The following is a 19,592-nucleotide window of genomic DNA, read 5'->3' on the forward strand; positions in this document are numbered from 1 at the left end:
TTTAGTTAAATACAGAACTGAAACCTGTTTGATCAATATTTGATTATTCATATCTGCAACTTTTATGAAATATTTAACAGTAAAAAATACTGTTAAAAATAATTCAACATTGTTACCAAAAGAAAATTGTTTAATCAAAAATATTTCTCTTTTATATTAATACTTTCTTGTTCTGCGTATAATAATTTTACTTGCTCTTTTAACTTGTAATATATTTTATTCTTGATTCGACTTTCTTAGGCACCGTTATCCCATTGGAGAAATCGAGACGAAGTAAAATAGATCTTAAGTTAAAGTTCGGACAATGAATCTCCTTTTTATTTCGGCTGGTTCCCTTTCTTTCATTTTTTTTTTGTCTGCTTGGCTTACCAGCTCCTGCAGGTCAGTCCCTTCCGGTCTTCGTAGTACGGTCCAGCGTTTCTACTAACCTAGACGAATTCCAAGGTTCCTTCTCCGAAGTCAACTTTCAACATTTTTCTTCCCGTGCAACAAAGAAAAGGCACCACGTGTTTACTCATTTTTCTACCTCGAATCACAACGAATTCCACCGAATTCCGCTTTTGAATCTGACTTCGAGAATTCTTTATTTCTATTCATGTACACGAACGTGCGTTCAAATAATCGAGTTAATTGACGATAATTTATTATTTTTATACGTGTATTATACCTGTATAAAGAATTGAAATTATTAACCGTAATTAAAAAATCGTAATGAAGAAGAAAGATACATTTCATTATGCAATCTTAATAGAAGAAGCCACTGTATCTAACCAGCAAATTATTTTTCAGATGGAAACCGAGGTGCGAACGCTCAAGCAAGAGCTGATTCGTACTCAGGAGGCCTTGAAGGCAGCCACGAAGAGATGCCGTGATCTGGTGAAAGAGCTGGACAATCGCACTGCGAACCACGAGTCCGAAAGAAGTCTTCGAGATCAGCAATTATCGCGGATACTTCGTGCTCTGTTGGTGCTGGAGGCGCGGCTGAAGCAAGAGCAGAAATCGATCAGACAACTACTTTGCGAAAAGGACAATGTGATCAAGAACCAGCAGCTCGAAATCGCTAGGCTCAGACGTTACACCAAGAATTATATCAAATGCAAACGCGAACAGACCCTTGGTAAATCGTCAATGAAGCTTAACACGGCAACCGACATTAAAAGCAACGACTTGCAAACGCCCAATGCCGATGTAAGTTTCGAGATATTGCGATGTAATTAAGGGCCTCATAGCAAAAACAGCCCTCAGACTTCTTAATTTCTTAATAATGCATTCTAGTAGTCTCCCGACGTAATTGACTTTTGCAATTTTTTATTTCGTTTCGTATACTTTATTGGCTTCGTGATGAGTTTCTAATATAAATTTAATAATGGAACAAAAAAAGAAACGATTCTTGAGAAAAATCTCTATTCCTTATGTCAAGGAACGTCTTTGTAATCACGTAAATATTCGAAATACGTATGCCTGAGAAAACACATTAAGATCCATCAAAATTTTAAACTGGCGCAGTAAACAACTGTAACGAGATCTCGCTTTTTTCTCATTCCAGGCAGGCTCCAGGCAAAACTGTGGAATTAGTAAAGACATTCAAAACCTAAAGTGCGAGATAATCACAAAACTGAATTCGTCGGAGATACCTGTTGCGCTCGAAGAGTTGGACAGGGGGGTGAAGAAGACGCACAGCTTCGCTGGGAGCGATATTTCGAAAACGAGTCTGACGAGCAGCGAAAACACGGATGTGTCGATTATCACAACCACCACAGAGGGCAGCCCCTCGTTGCTCAGCACCGAGGGTTTCTGCGAGGGCGAAAGTAGCGACGTTTCACCCGGTTCCACGCTGAACAAATCCAATAGATGTTCGCCTACGATGATTACGGATAGCGAGAACGAAATCACAATGATCTACGACGGTGATGATGATGAACAGACGATGATAGTTGAAAACGGTTCTAAATTGCCGAGGAAAAAGCTAGGAATCGGTAGATCGAGGACACAGAAGGCTTTGAACGAAACGGACATGATCGAACCGACGAATATCGCGAGAACGGAAAGTAAAGACGACGGAATGGACTGTAACTTTGTGTCAGAAGACGAAGAAAAAGAACAGGAACCAATTTATGTAAACGCTTGCAACGAGACAAACTCGAGAAATTTAGAACACACAGGAAACGTGATCGCGGAAATGCCGAAGATGAACGAGGATTATAGTAATAATAATAATAACAGTAGCAATAACGGGAGTAATAATAATAATAGTGTGTAAGTATTTATTTCCTTAAAAGGGTACATGTATATCAGGCATTTGCCGATCGTGTAAAATGTATATAACATTCGTTAACGTAAATTAGTTCGGTAGAGACATACGAGAAACAAAAAATAGTTTAAAATCGGAGCAATATATACGCATAAAAGAAAATTCGCTGTCCGCTGTGTTTGTACGTGTTTGCTAGAAACAAATGTCTATGTAATGCTATTCTATGGATCAATGATGAATGTTTGCAATATCTTTTTGCCAACATTTATGTAATTGCAGCAACAGAAATCCGTATAAGAACAACAGAGTGTATAAGGCTAAAAGCATAGAATCTTCTTCTACACCTAATAACTAGAGTTTATATGGTAGGAGTCCAGTAGTTTCTCGATTCCCGCTACCTATGATTCTTCGATCAAGCATGGAATAAAAGTTCAAGTGCTAGCAACAGAATTCACTTGACAAGAATTCAGTCAATTATTCGTCAAATAAAATTTCGCACCAATAAATTGTAGGTGGCAGCCATTTGAGACTTAGGAGTTTGGGAGAGAATATTCGTTGATGGCCTGAGTAGCTTAATTGGAGAAGCACCCCGCCCGATAAGCGAAAAATCCGCGTTCGAATCCCGATCCCAGCATCCATCGGCTGAATATTTTTCTCTCTACAAAATAGAATTCAGATAAATGGAATGTTGATATAATAAATGATTAGATTATTATAGTTCAATATATTATATATTCACATTGTTATAGAAAAATATTTCACAACGTATTTTTAAATTTATATTTGACTTCTGTAGATGCCTAAAAATGGAAATCGAAGAACAGAACGCAGAAGAGACCAGCGGGAACTGGTACAGCGACCCTGACGAGGATAAAGTCAACGACGACGTCTTTAGGCACAGCACATATCGACCGAATAGCAAACATAATTCCGTTTTGGAGTGTGTTAATCAGATCCTTTTACGAGACATGGAGGAGGAAGAGAGTATTCTTTCCATACCTAGGAGGTTTAAACATCGAGGAAGAATCGTCCGATTTCAACCAGCTAAATTATCGGATATCGAGTCCGTGGGATCCGAAATGGAGAGGAAGAACTCCGAAGAAGGAATTACAGAAAAAGAATTAGCTAGCAACGAATTGCCCGATGTTTCTGTAAACAGTTTCGAACCCACTGCTACGGAAGATGAGTTTGGCATGAGTCTTACTGAAAGTGCTTCAACCTCAAATGTTGCAACCACGATCACGAATCATGAGTCGAGTCTTGAGGAAGAATCGGAAGAATCAAAGGCTATTCCAATTGTCATTATAGAACCAAAGGTCGAAGTGGAGGAGACGAGGCACACGAGTTTCCCCTCTTCACAGGTGATACAAAAGACGAAAACGTCTGTAAATGCGTCGAATCCACCTTTAAAATTAGAGCGTATCGAGGAAAAGACTTGTCTGCAGATGTCTACGAAAGGATTGACCATAGCGAAAAATTTGGATTATGAAGATATCGAGTCACTTCCGGAGATTATACCACCACCTCCTAAAACACCTCCTGCGTTGCCTCCCAAACCGCAGTTCAAGAATAACACGTTAATCTTAAAAAAGATTCCTAGCCCCTCGTTTCTCATCGATGAGACGCGGAAGAAGCAACAGTTACTTGAACCTAGTTCGTCTGAACATAGCAAGAAAATATTCGGTTTTATATCTTCTCCTTTAAAATCTGCGGGAATTAACGTATCATCTGCGAGAAGTTTAAACTTCGACGATGCGATTAATAAAGTTACAGGGAACAATGAAGAGGGGAACTTCTGGAAAAACAGGTTTAATAATGTCCGATCTTCATTCCAGACGCGTCAGAGCGTCAGTCATGAAACTAGTGGGGAACAAACCCGGAAAATTCCCAGAGTCACTAACATTGTTCGCCATTTTGAAGAATTCAAAATTGGCGGTGAATCGGAGGATCAAACAAAAGAACGCACAAAAACCAAGGAGAAACATGTCCATTCAGAATTTGATCAGGAATTTGATATCAGACAAAATTTTGAAGAGTTCAATTTGGATGAATGTGATTTGTCAGATGATCCCGATAGACCAGAGGGCGATGGATCGGAGAGGCTCGGTAATCTTGGGGCGACGGTTGGTCAGAACGAGAAAACTGCCGCAACCAAAGACAATAATAATGTTCCTCTTGCTGCGAGCAATTCGAGCAGCGGCTACGATCACTTCTTAGAAGCTACAGGTCTTAGCAACAAATCCATATTAACACCATCGAGGTTGCTGAGCAACCACAAGAGTATGTTAAAGCCAAAAGACGTCAAGTATAAGAATAAGATCAAAGCGACAGCAGTTATGGAAAAACATGGTGTTTCCACGACGAACAATACTACCCATATTAGACATTGGACTGGCCCATTTGTCTGACGACTGGTTCAAGTTTTTCCAAAAAATCTGTTTCGACAAGAAGCATCTGCCGAAGGAACTTAAATTAATAAGCAAACGAAAAATAGTAACCATAATATGAATTAGTGATCATTAAAACCGTGCTAGGAACATGATTCTTTAAGTGCAAAATGTAATTCTGTAAATTATTAATGTTCTCTTTCTTCTTTTTAATACCTTTATCAGATTTTTTGTTACTAAAGAAATTGTGGAACGTAGAAGTTAATTTATTTATAGCACCTTCAATTTAAAGAATACTTGAATATGTTGTATATTTTAATAAAATGTTGCTTACCTATTTATAGCATTACTAATCAAGTCACAATTAATTGAGTAATTAATAGTACATCATTGGGAATAGCTTATAAACGTAAATACTTACATATGTTAATAAGCTTTTTTCACTATGAAGTGCCACAAGTAAGTTCATTTACTACGAAAATCAACGTTTTTGTTATTTTCTAGTTAAAGTTGTACATCAAAAATTGAAAATATTAAATTACAGTGGTCTCAAATTAAGCTATAATTACGTTCATCATCCGGTATTTTGTGAAATTCTAAATATCAAACTCTAATCAGTATCTCAACCAACTGTTAGTTAAACCTTGTAGCATTTGAGAATCTGTATGTACGTAATTACGAATTAACTATTCATCAACTAAATGATATAAAAGCAAAATATACATATTCTATAAAAGTATTAAAGGCATTCATTCGAGGATAAAAGTAAAGATGTACTTATTTTTTGTTGGAAATAAAATTAAAGATGACTTTATTGAAAGATTCCTGCGTTTGATTAAGAAATAGGAATACACCAGTATAATATTAAGTATTTTGTGGCGATTTATAAACAACTAGAACATATCATACAATTATATATAATATACATATATATAACTTCTACTATCTATAAAAATACAACGCAACTCTATAAAAATACGGTGCTAACTGTTACTGGTATCAAAATCTAAATAGGGTATGGAAGAGAAAAGTACTTTAGAAAATGGACAATATTTAAATTCGAACACTTCATTGATAAATGTTTTGAAAGTAATTCCATTTTCGTAGGTTAGTATGAATCACTCGTTCAGGCACTCTATTACACTTGGCTAGTGCTATATTATCAATACAAATGTATAGACATAGCTGAAAAATTGCGTGAAGAATCACGCAATTAATTTGGCACAGTGGTTTCTTCAAGTTTCTCTCTCTGCACAAAAATCGTAAAAGAACTGCAAAATTAAATAAAAAATAAGAATATTAAAAACATTGGTACATTACATGCTTTGAATAAATATTAATTATACCTCTTTATCCAAGTCTTTCTGAGTCCAAATTTTAATCACAGGAAGTTTATTCTAAACAATATGAAATAATTGTTGAAAATATATGAAATTATATACAAAAAAATATAGATTTTTTGTAAAAATTACTTACAGTAGAAGAATCAGAATGAACACTAAGACGTGGATTAAGAACAAATGGGACTCCATCCAAATCGGAAGATCCTGGAAGTGTACCATAAATTGATGTAGATCCAACAACTGTTGATGTAGGGGGTTGCGGAGCAGGTCTCGTAGGTCTAATTCTTGCACTAGGACTCAAAATTTCATAATCTCTATCGTTAGATTCCTCTGTATCCTTTCCTCCACTTCCACTAATTTTTGGATAAACCCCATTTGCTGGTTTTGGCGAAAACTTTGGTTTTGGTGGCCTCTCAGGCGGTATTCTATGGGGTGTCCCATTTGATGGATTTGGGGAAGCACTTTGTAGTAAGCTATAAATAAGACGTTATATAGAATAAGTGGTAAGCATTAAGGTAAATACATCTTAATTGCTTTTAGGATAAAGACGATTCTTACTCTATATTAACATATGACTGTGAATTTGAATTCCCATTTACAATATCCACAGTTTTGTAGCAAACACAAACTCCGTTAATAACACTGAAAAGAATAGGAATAAGAATAATTTGATTTTTATGAAACTTTCATAAATATAAAATTCTATAGATATACCCAGCAGCAATAAATCCGTTTGGTGCCATTTTAGATGTATAAACCTTATGTATAACTCTACTACATATGATAATATCAGTAACTGCTTTCGAACATAGTTCCTTATTTCTAATTTTATAGCACACCTGTTTCTTTCTCCATGCCTTCTGCACTAAAATTCATTATTGCAATGTACTAAATGAAAATAAATTCTTGATAAATGATACATTGATTAGTCTTACGTATGCTCACTTGAATCTACAGTACAAGAAATTATGCTATATCCTTCTGGTGGAGTATCTCGTTCATTAATGACTACGATATCTTCGACCACACACTGCGGTAACCCTTCAGTCTTTGAAAAACATATGTATCTGCCTTTCTTTTTAATAAAAAGTCCACTTTCTCTCCATAGATCAGCATCAGTATCTTGGTCATATGTTCGTGATACCTAAAGGTAAAATAACATTTAAAAATAGTACACATTTATAGAAAATTAAAAAGCAAATAGTAATATAAAAATAGTTATAAACACCAGGTTAAATACCCTAACTTATTTATACAAACTATCTTGTGAGGTTACTTACCACTGTAAAATTTGGTGGACACTTATCTATATCTTCAACAATATTTATGGCTGTGATGGGCCTATCATCAGGTAATACAGACGATAACTGGTGAACTAACATTTTGTTGCAATTAATCTTTTTAGACATTATTGCAACCCTGTTAAAAGTATATTTGTATAACTATTCATGTTTTCTTTTCCTTATAACATATATTATCTCACATATAAAAAATGTTAAATGTAATTTGTTATAAATTAATAAGTATAATCAACTGCTTCATAGATAATCACACTAATTGCAAAAAGTCAATTTGATAAATTGTAACATAACTTCAAACATATTTTAAATATCACAATTAATACAAGACATCGAGTAGTTAATATGTTTTGACAAGTGTGACAAGAACAGCTTTCATTGACATAAAGCACATTTCTCTACCAAAGTTCATTATACGTTGATTCATTAAAAGCGCCAGGAATTGAGGAATGTAACTGTGTGGACGTCCCCTACTTTATCTTGATGACCTATTTTCGATCGATAGAAAAATTTACGGTACACTGAAAATTGCTTGAAATAAGGAAATTACAAGCAACAAAAATTTAACAATGACATCTTTGAAACACGATAAAAACGAATTACTACAAAGGTCGCATTACTTATACTTCACTTAATATAATTAATCTTTAAAGTATTCACGGCAGAGAAACACGCTTAACCATTAGTAATCATCCACGAAATTTGCACACTTCTCAATTTGCTTACCTTCGGAAAAAAATTGGAAATTTCGCGCGACACAAATTTAAAAACTTTGCATATTCATTAATTTATCTGCTGTTGTACTTTTAATCAGCCGGTCACTTAATTCCAACAGAATAACACGGCAATTTTCGATCGAATAACGATCGACTGGTTTTTCCTTTGACACGCAATCCTATTCTTCGGAAGATTCATTCGTAATAAAGTGAAGGTACTTCAATGCATATTAATAAACAAAAAGGATAGAAAGAACGATTGAAGGAATGAGCAGGACAGAGAAACTAACAGAGAGGAAAGTATCTATTGAAAGAAAGATAAATGTATACATATACAATCAACTGTTCCGTCACAGCTAATATTTTAACACTCACGTACTTTCAAATGATATGTGATAAAAACCTGATAAGATAACTAACGAAACTCATAAACACTGTTACTTATAAGAATGGCTTTCCTCCTTTGTCTCTTCGTTGAACGTTTTAACTAAATTGATATCAATGACATCACTTTTGCCACCACCACAACCGTAATGACCACCATCTTAACTGACTAGGGTAGTTGTGTTCAATAAGCTAACCTCTGTTTCCGTTCCTTACACGTCGTGAAACTTTACGGCGCTTTTCCTCGTCCTTCCTACACGATTCGCTTTTACCGGATATTCGCTTGGTTTTATACGTATCACTCAGTTTTTAAGTGAATTAATCCCATTCCCAAGCAATAAGAAAATGGATAAGAATCATACGCCACCCCTTTATCAGCATGCTTATTGTTTGATCTGTTTAAATAAATTGTTTAATACAATTTAAAAGTACGACAATGTGATACTTTGACCAACAGTGGCCATGGCCATGACACTCAGCTTTGATACTGAAGCTAAAGAAACCGCAAGGTGTTTTGTTTATCCTTTCAATGCTTTTATTCAAAATTTAATACAATTTAAAGTTAATGTTTTAATTATATACATATATTTCGGGCTTAAAGAGATTATTAATAAGTGGAATTAATATTATAGATTTTCAAATCTGATGCTAATTTTCAAGTGCACGAAAATTGCAGATGGCGCGGATGTTTGCATCTAAATATTAGAAGTACATTATTTTAGTTTTAGGCAAATATTTTAGTTATTCTTAAAATAAATGCAATCAGTACAAAGAAAAGGCTATCTCAAGATCAGATGATAAATAAAATCAGTAATAACAAATAATAATAACTGTTACGCCCGTAACCTTGTCAGAAACCATAATTCATATATATATATTTGTCGAAGGTGAAAGGATACCGGAACCTCCCCTTTGGAACTTCGGGAAAATCCGTAAAATTGTAATTAAAGTTTACAGTTGTAATTAAACAATTTGCCGTTATTCTGCCCAATTGCACTTGTTTGCGATTTGTGATAAACTTTGGCTCAAGGCGACCATCAGTCGCCGAACGTAGCCGCGATCAACGGAACGGGCGCTTCGTCTAACAAAGGTGTGGAGTGGTAGTATGACCCTCACTAAAGGAAATACCCATAGAGGTACCTGACAGTAAAACATTCCAACGGTTCCTTCGGACAATGAATACCAAATGTTGAGGCACTTACACAGTACAAGTTCAGTTAGCCTGAGGGCCCGCTATAAAACTTGGGTCTTTTCCTGGAATTAAGATTTTTCAAACGGATAGGCAGTATTTGTCCCAAATTGACCAATTGACAGCGACATCAATTTCCCTTACTTCGGAACGAGGGCTATACTCGACGAATCCGGTGATCTCGTGTCCTTAGACACACCCCATCATAGTTCTCCTCGGTGGCATCATCGGGACGAAAATTCATTCTTTCTTGCGATCTCCTCCACGAAGAGAGTAGCGACTTACGATCTGTGAGTATTGTGTGAGCAAGTATATCTATCCTCCCGTTGACCGTGGATTCGTTATCGAACCTAAGACCAACGTCACTAGTATCGCCAGTGCCCAACCACCGCAGTTGATTGCCGAATCGGTAGTATCCATACTCGTAAAACCAGGCCGTACCTTCGTTATAACACAGCGATGGCCAATTCCAATGCAGATCTAGCAAACGCCCACAACTCTATTCCTGACGCTTCTTCGACATATACATAAGGTAGATGATAAGACTGTTTATGAGACCAGCTATTGTTTAGAATAGATATGAATATTAATAGGGATATATTATTTCAAAATGTTGCTATTTCTAAATTAATATGGATATCTTACAGAGTATTGCTCAGATATTATGGATATGATATAATGTATTGCCCAAACATAATATGGTTATGTTCCAACACAGTATTGTTGATTATGGAGCAAAGTATGAATAATAATATGGATATGTGATAATGTATTGCCAAAACATAATCTGGATATGTTATAATGTATTGTCGAAATATTATATACATATGGTAGATGATACTTAGTGCCTGTTTATACGACCAGCCATTGTTTCGGATAAATGTGGATACTAATAGTCGTGCAGTATTTCAAACTGGTACCATTTCTAAATTAATATGGATATCTCACAGAGTATTGCTCATATATTATGGATATGTTATAATGTATTGCCAAAACATAATCTGGATATGTTCCAACACAGTAGTCTTGGGTATGGATATGGATATGTATAATGCATTACTAAAATGTTGGGTACATATGGCGGATGATGTAGTGCCTGTTTAGGAGACCAGCTATTGTTTCGAATATATATGGATATTAATAGGGATATATTTTTTCAAAATGTTGCTATTTCGAAGTTGATATGGAAATATCACAAAGTAGGGCTCAGACATATTATGGATATGTTATGATCTATTGCCAAAACATAATCTGGATATGTTGCAACACAGTATCGTTGAGTATGGAGCAGAGTATGAAAAATAAGATGGATATGTACAATGCGTTGGTAAAATGTTGTATACATATGGTGGAGGATATATTGCCTGTTTATGAGACCAGCTATTGTTTAGAATAGATATGGATATTAATAGGAATATATTATTTCAAAATGTTGCTATTTTGTAAATTAATATTGATATCTTACAGAGTATTGCTCAGATATTATGGATATGTTATAATGTATTGCCAAAACATAATATGGATATGTTCCAACACAGTATTGTTGATTATGGAGCAGAGTATGAATAATAATATGGATATGTGATAATGTATTGCCAAGACATAATCTGGATACGTTGCAACCTAATATTGTTAAGTATGGCGCAGAGTATGAAAAATAAGATGGATATGTATAATGCATTGCTAAAATATTGTATACATATGGTAGAGGATAAAGTGCCTATTGAAAGGGCATGCCATTGTTTTGAACAAATATGGATGTTAATAGGGATGAAGTATTCCAAAATATCATTATTTAATTCTAATTAATTGTATTTGTAAATTAATATGGATATCTTACAGAGTATTGCTCAGATATGATGGATATGTTATAATGTATTGCTAAAACATTATCTGGATATGTTATAATGTATTGTCAAAATATTATATACATACGGCAGATCATATAGTGCCTGTTTATGAGCCCAGCTATTGTTTAGAAAAGATATGGATATTAATAGGGATATATTATTTCAAAATGTTGCTATTTCTAAATTAATATGGATATCTTACAGAGTATTGCTCAGATATTATGGATATGTTATAATGTATTGCTAAAACGTTATCTGGATATGTTCCAACACAGTAGTCTTGGGTATGGATATGGATATGTATAATGCATTGCTAAAATGTTGGATACATATGGTGGAGGATGTAGTGCCTGTTTACGAGACCAGTTATTGTTTAGAATAGATATGGATATTAATAGGGATATATTAATTCAAAATGTGGCTATTACTAAATTAATAAGGATATCTTACAGAGTATTGCTCAGATATGATGGATATGTTATAATGTATTGCCCAAACATAATATGGTTATGTTCCAACACAGTATTGTTGATTATGGAGCAGAGCATGAATAATAATATGGATATATGATAATGTATTGTCAAAACATAATCTGGATATGTTATAGTGTATTGTCGAAATATTATATACATATGGTAGATGATACGTGGTGCCTGTTTATACGACCAGCCATTGTTTCGGATAAATGTGGATACTAATAGTCGTGCAGTATTTCAAACTGGTACCATTTCTAAATTAATATGGATATCTCACAGAGTATTGCTCAGATATTATGGATATGTTATAATGTATTGCCAAAACATAATATGGTTATGTTCCAACACAGTATTGTTGATTATGGAGCAGAGTATGAATAATAATATGGATATGCGATAATGTATTGCCAAGACATAATCTGGATATGTTATAATGTATTGCCGAAATATTATATACATACGGTAGACCATCTAATGCCTGATGATGAGGCTAGATATTGTTTGGATGATATATGGATATTAATGGGGGTGCAGTATTTCAAAATGTTGCTATTTCTAAATTAATATGGATATCTTACAGAGTATTGCTCAGATATTATGGATATGTTATAATGTATTGCTAAAACATATCTGGATATGTTCTAACACAGTAGTCTTGGGTATGGATATGGATATGTATAATGCATTACTAAAATGTTGGATACATATGGCGGATGATGTAGTGCCTGTTTAGGAGACCAGTTATTGTTTCGAATAGATATGGATATTAATAGGGATATATTTTTTCAAAATGTTGCTATTTCGAAGTTGATATGGAAATATCACAAAGTAGGGCTCAGACATATTATGGATATGTTATGATCTATTGCCAAAACATAATCTGGATATGTTGCAACACAGTATCGTTGAGTATGGAGCAGAGTATGAAAAATAAGATGGATACGTATAATGCGTTGGTAAAATTTTGTATACATATGGTGGAGGATATAGTGCCTGTTTATGAGACCAGCTATTGTTTAGAATAGATATGGATATTAATAGGAATATATTATTTCAAAATGTTGCTATTTTGTAAATTAATATTGATATCTTACAGAGTATTGCTCAGATATTATGGATATGTTATAATGTATTGCCAAAACATAATCTGGATATGTTCCAACACAGTAGTCTTGGGTATGGATATGGATATGTATAATGCATTGCTAAAATGTTGAATACATATGGTGGAGGATGTAGTGCCTGTTTACGAGACCAGCTATTGTTTAGAATAGATATGGATATTAATAGGGATATATTACTTCAAAATGTGGCTATTACTAAATTAATATGGATATCTTACAGAGTATTGCTCAGATATTATGGATATGTTATAATGTAGTGCCAAAACATAATCTGGATATGTTCCAACACAGTAGTCTTGGGTATGGATATGGATATATATAATGCATTGCTAAAATGTTGGATACATATGGCGGAGGATGTAGTGCCTGTTTACGAGACCAGCTATTGTTTAGAATAGATATGGATATTAATAGGGATATATTACTCCAAAATGTGGCTATTACTAAATTAATATGGATATCTTACAGAGTATTGCTCAGATATGATGGATATGTATAATGCATTGCCAAAATATTGTATACATATGGTAGAGGATAAAGTGCATATTTAAAGGGCATGCCATTGTATCGAACAAATATGGATATTAATGGGGATAAAGTATTCCAAAATGTCATTATTTAATTCTAAATATTTGTATTTGTAAATTAATATGGAATTATTACAGAGTATCACTCAGACATATTATGGATATGTAATGGCGTATTGACAAAACATAAACTGGATATGTTGCATCACAGTATTGTTCAGTATGGAACAGAGTATGAAAAATAATATGGATATGTATAATGCGTTGGTAAAATTTTGTATACATATGGTGGAAGGTATAGTGCCTGTTTATGAGACCAGCTATTGTTTAGAATAGATATGGATATTAATAGGGATATATTAATTCAAAATGTGGCTATTACTAAATTAATAAGCATATCTTACAGATTATTGCTCAGATATGATGGATATGTTATAATGTATTGCTAAAACATTATCTGGATATGTTATAATGTATTGTCAAAATATTATATACATATGTTCGATCATATAGTGCCTGTTTATGAGACCAGCTATTGTTTAGGAAAGATATGGATATTAATAGGGATATATTATTTCAAAATGTTGCTATTTCTAAATTAATATGGATATCTTACAGAGTATTGCTCACATATTATGGATATGATATAATGTATTGCCCAAACATAATATGGTTATGTTCCAACACAGTATTGTTGATTATGGAGCAGAGTATGAATAATAATATGGATATATGATAATGTATTGTCAAAACATAATCTGGATATGTTATAATGTATTGTCGAAATATTATATACATATGGTAGATGATACGTAGTGCCTGTTTATACGACCAGCCATTGTTTCGGATAAATGTGGATACTAATAGTCGTGCAGTATTTCAAACTGGTACCATTTCTAAATTAATATGGATATCTCACAGAGTATTGCTCAGATATGATGGATATGTTATAATGTATTGCTAAAACATTATCTGGATATGTTATAATGTATTGCCAAAACATAATATGGATATGTTCCAACACAGTATTGTTGATTATGGTGCAGAGTATGAATAATAATATGGATATGCGATAATGTATTGCCAAGACATAATCTGGATATGTTATAATGTATTGCCGAAATATTATATACATACGGTAGACCATCTAATGCCTGATGATGAGGCTAGATATTGTTTGGATGATATATGGATATTAATGGGGGTGCAGTATTTCAAAATGTTGCTATTTCTAAATTAATATGGATATCTTACAGAGTATTGCTCAGATATTATGGATATGTTATAATGTATTGCTAAAACATATCTGGATATGTTCCAACACAGTAGTCTTGGGTATGGATATGGATATGTATAATGCATTACTAAAATGTTGGATACATATGGCGGATGATGTAGTGCCTGTTTAGGAGACCAGTTATTGTTTCGAATAGATATGGATATTAATAGGGATATATTTTTTCAAAATGTTGCTATTTCGAAGTTGATATGGAAATATCACAAAGTAGGGCTCAGACATATTATGGATATGTTATGATCTATTGCCAAAACATAATCTGGATATGTTGCAACACAGTATCGTTGAGTATGGAGCAGAGTATGAAAAATAAGATGGATACGTATAATGCGTTGGTAAAATTTTGTATACATATGGTGGAGGATATAGTTCCTGTTTATGAGACCAGCTATTGTTTAGAATAGATATGGATATTAATAGGGATATATTAATTCAAAATGTGGCTATTACTAAATTAATAAGGATATCTTACAGAGTATTGCTCAGATATGATGGATATGTTATAATGTATTGCCCAAACATAATATGGTTATGTTCCAACACAGTATTGTTGATTATGGAGCAGAGTATGAATAATAATATGGATATATGATAATGTATTGTCAAAACATAATCTGGATATGTTATAGTGTATTGTCGAAATATTATATACATATGGTAGATGATACGTAGTGCCTGTTTATACGACCAGCCATTGTTTCGGATAAATGTGGATACTAATAGTCGTGCAGTATTTCAAACTGGTACCATTTCTAAATTAATATGGATATCTCACAGAGTATTGCTCAGATATTATGGATATGTTATAATGTATTGCCCAAACATAATATGGTTATGTTCCAACACAGTATTGTTGATTATGGAGCAAAGTATGAATAATAATATGGATATGTGATAATGTATTGCCAAAACATAATCTGGATATGTTATAATGTATTGTCGAAATATTATATACATATGGTAGATGATACTTAGTGCCTGTTTATACGACCAGCCATTGTTTCGGATAAATGTGGATACTAATAGTCGTGCAGTATTTCAAACTGGTACCATTTCTAAATTAATATGGATATCTCACAGAGTATTGCTCAGATATTATGGATATGTTATAATGTATTGCCAAAACATAATCTGGATATGTTCCAACACATTAGTCTTGGGTATGGATATGGATATGTATAATGCATTACTAAAATGTTGGGTACATATGGCGGATGATGTAGTGCCTGTTTAGGAGACCAGCTATTGTTTCGAATATATATGGATATTAATAGGGATATATTTTTTCAAAATGTTGCTATTTCGAAGTTGATATGGAAATATCACAAAGTAGGGCTCAGACATATTATGGATATGTTATGATCTATTGCCAAAACATAATCTGGATATGTTGCAACACAGTATCGTTGAGTATGGAGCAGAGTATGAAAAATAAGATGGATATGTACAATGCGTTGGTAAAATGTTGTATACATATGGTGGAGGATATATTGCCTATTTATGAGACCAGCTATTGTTTAGAATAGATATGGATATTAATAGGAATATATTATTTCAAAATGTTGCTATTTTGTAAATTAATATTGATATCTTACAGAGTATTGCTCAGATATTATGGATATGTTATAATGTATTGCCAAAACATAATATGGATATGTTCCAACACAGTATTGTTGATTATGGAGCAGAGTATGAATAATTATATGGATATGCGATAATGTATTGCCAAGACATAATCTGGATATGTTATAATGTATTGCCGAAATATTATATACATAGGGTAGACCATCTAATGCCTGATGATGAGGCTAGATATTGTTTGGATGATATATGGATATTAATGGGGGTGCAGTATTTCAAAATGTTGCTATTTCTAAATTAATATGGATATCTTAAAGAGTATTGCTCAGATATTATGGATATGTTATAATGTATTGCCAAAACATATCTGGATATGTTCCAACACAGTATTGTTGAGTATGGAGCAGAGTATGAATAATAATATGGATATGTGATAATGTATTGCCAAGACATAATCTGGATACGTTGCAACCTAATATTGTTAAGTATGGCGCAGAGTATGAAAAATAAGATGGATATGTATAATGCATTGCTAAAATATTGTATACATATGGTAGAGGATAAAGTGCCTATTGAAAGGGCATGCCATTGTTTTGAACAAATATGGATGTTAATAGGGATGAAGTATTCCAAAATATCATTATTTAATTCTAATTAATTGTATTTGTAAATTAATATGGATATCTTACAGAGTATTGCTCAGATATGATGGATATGTTATAATGTATTGCTAAAACATTATCTGGATATGTTATAATGTATTGTCAAAATATTATATACATACGGCAGATCATATAGTGCCTGTTTATGAGCCCAGCTATTGTTTAGAAAAGATATGGATATTAATAGGGATATATTATTTCAAAATGTTGCTATTTCTAAATTAATATGGATATCTTACAGAGTATTGCTCAGATATTATGGATATGTTATAATGTATTGCTAAAACGTTATCTGGATATGTTCCAACACAGTAGTCTTGGGTATGGATATGGATATGTATAATGCATTGCTAAAATGTTGAATACATATGGTGGAGGATGTAGTGCCTGTTTACGAGACCAGCTATTGTTTAGAATAGATATGGATATTAATAGGGATATATTACTTCAAAATGTGGCTATTACTAAATTAATATGGATATCTTACAGAGTATTGCTCAGATATGATGGATATGTTATAATGTATTGCTAAAACATTATCTGGATATGTTATAATGTATTGTCAAAATATTATATACATACGGCAGATCATATAGTGCCTGTTTATGAGCCCAGCTATTGTTTAGAAAAGATATGGATATTAATAGGGATATATTAATTCAAAATGTGGCTATTACTAAATTAATAAGGATATCTTACAGAGTATTGCTCAGATATGATGGATATGTTATAATGTATTGCCCAAACATAATATGGTTATGTTCCAACACAGTATTGTTGATTATGGAGCAGAGCATGAATAATAATATGGATATATGATAATGTATTGTCAAAACATAATCTGGATATGTTATAGTGTATTGTCGAAATATTATATACATATGGTAGATGATACGTGGTGCCTGTTTATACGACCAGCCATTGTTTCGGATAAATGTGGATACTAATAGTCGTGCAGTATTTCAAACTGGTACCATTTCTAAATTAATATGGATATCTCACAGAGTATTGCTCAGATATTATGGATATGTTATAATGTATTGCCAAAACATAATCTGGATATGTTCCAACACAGTAGTCTTGGGTATGGATATGGATATGTATAATGCATTACTAAAATGTTGGATACATATGGCGGATGATTTAGTGCCTGTTTAGGAGACCAGTTATTGTTTCGAATAGATATGGATATTAATAGGGATATATTTTTTCAAAATGTTGCTATTTCGAAGTTGATATGGAAATATGACAAAGTAGGGCTCAGACATATTATGGATATGTTATGATCTATTGCCAAAACATAATCTGGATATGTTGCAACACAGTATCGTTGAGTATGGAGCAGAGTATGAAAAATAAGATGGATATGTATAATGCGTTGGTAAAATTTTGTATACATATGGTGGATGAAGTAGTGCCTGTTTAGGAGACCAGCTATTGTTTCGAATAGATATGGATATTAATAGGGATATATTTTTTCAAAATGTTGCCATTTAAAGTTAATATGGAAATATCACATAGTAGGGCTCAGACATATTATGGATATGTTATGATCTATTGCCAAAACATAATCTGGATATATTCCAACACAGTAGTCTTGGGTATGGATATGGATATGTATAATGCATTTCTAAAATGTTGGATACATATGGTGGATGATGTAGTGCCTGTTTATGAGATCAACTATTGTTTCGAATAGATATGGATATTAATATGGATATATTTTTTCAAAATGTTGCTATTTCTAAATTAATATGGAAATATCACAAAGTAGGGCTCAGACATATTATTTATATGTTATGATCTATTGCCAAATCATAATCTGGATATGTTGCAACACAGTATTGTTGGGTATGGTGCAGATTATGAAAAATAAGATGGATATGTATAATGCGTTGGTAAAATGTTGTATACATATGGTGGAGGATATATTGCCTGTTTATGAGACCAGCTATTGTTTAGAATAGATATGGATATTAATAGGAATATATTATTTCAAAATGTTGCTATTTTGTAAATTAATATTGATATCTTACAGAGTATTGCTCAGATATTATGGATATGTTATAATGTAGTGCCAAAACATAATCTGGATATGTTATAATGTATTGTCGAAATATTATATACATATGGTAGATGATACGTAGTGCCTGTTTATACGACCAGCCATTGTTTCGGATAAATGTGGATACTAATAGTCGTGCAGTATTTCAAACTGGTACCATTTCTAAATTAATATGGATATCTCACAGAGTATTGCTCAGATATGATGGATATGTTATAATGTATTGCTAAAACATTATCTGGATATGTTATAATGTATTGCCAAAACATAATATGGATATGTTCCAACACAGTATTGTTGATTATGGTGCAGAGTATGAATAATAATATGGATATGCGATAATGTATTGCCAAGACATAATCTGGATATGTTATAATGTATTGCCGAAATATTATATACATACGGTAGACCATCTAATGCCTGATGATGAGGCTAGATATTG

General features: G+C 33.1%; 2 protein-coding genes across 6 annotated transcripts in view; one reads left to right on the forward strand and one right to left on the reverse strand.

Moving 5' to 3' along the window:
- The window catches only part of LOC126864672 (uncharacterized protein DDB_G0284459-like), a 47,482-nt gene extending 42,507 nt beyond the window's left edge, over positions 1 to 4,975 (forward strand). For all 4 annotated transcript variants that reach the window (XM_050616227.1, XM_050616226.1, XM_050616228.1 and 1 more), the window contains exons 2-4: positions 790 to 1,188; positions 1,547 to 2,256; positions 3,048 to 4,975. In XM_050616227.1, coding sequence (XP_050472184.1) covers positions 790 to 1,188; positions 1,547 to 2,256; positions 3,048 to 4,659 — 2,721 coding nt within the window. In that variant the 3' untranslated portion in view covers positions 4,660 to 4,975. The remainder of the gene's footprint in view (positions 1 to 789; positions 1,189 to 1,546; positions 2,257 to 3,047) is intronic.
- Positions 4,976 to 5,432: 457 nt separating this feature from the next.
- LOC126864679 (multivesicular body subunit 12A) lies at positions 5,433 to 8,765 on the reverse strand. 2 transcript variants are annotated; one of them, XM_050616240.1, is made up of 9 exons: positions 8,375 to 8,567; positions 8,006 to 8,174; positions 7,262 to 7,400; positions 6,927 to 7,125; positions 6,696 to 6,846; positions 6,540 to 6,623; positions 6,115 to 6,454; positions 5,985 to 6,035; positions 5,498 to 5,909 (listed from the first exon to the last, which is right to left on the reverse strand). In XM_050616240.1, exons 3-9 carry the CDS (start codon positions 7,388 to 7,390, stop codon positions 5,874 to 5,876), a joined length of 990 nt encoding a protein of 329 aa, XP_050472197.1. In that variant the 5' UTR covers positions 7,391 to 7,400; positions 8,006 to 8,174; positions 8,375 to 8,567; the 3' UTR covers positions 5,498 to 5,873. The 2 variants fall into 2 exon arrangements, with proteins under 2 accessions (XP_050472198.1, XP_050472197.1); XM_050616241.1 differs by lacking the exons at positions 8,006 to 8,174; positions 8,375 to 8,567 and adding an exon at positions 8,577 to 8,765 and having other exon boundaries at positions 5,433 to 5,909.
- Between the last annotated feature and the right edge of the window lie 10,827 nt (positions 8,766 to 19,592).

The sequence above is a fragment of the Bombus huntii genome, chromosome 4, assembly GCF_024542735.1.
Source record: "Bombus huntii isolate Logan2020A chromosome 4, iyBomHunt1.1, whole genome shotgun sequence".
Lineage (NCBI taxonomy): Eukaryota > Metazoa > Arthropoda > Insecta > Hymenoptera > Apidae > Bombus > Bombus huntii.

Bases quoted from the DNA above. Each gene is read 5' to 3' on its own strand.
- LOC126864679 (XM_050616241.1), bottom strand. From the start codon at position 7,390: ATGTCTAAAAAGATTAATTGCAACAAAATGTTAGTTCACCAGTTATCG. The intron at 6,847-6,926 runs GTGAGCATACGT...AATGAATTTTAG, and splicing joins TTCTTGTACTGTAGATTCAA to TGCAGAAGGCATGGAGAAAG. The intron at 6,455-6,539 runs GTAAGAATCGTC...TCTTATTTATAG, and splicing joins CAGTCATATGTTAATATAGA to CTTACTACAAAGTGCTTCCC.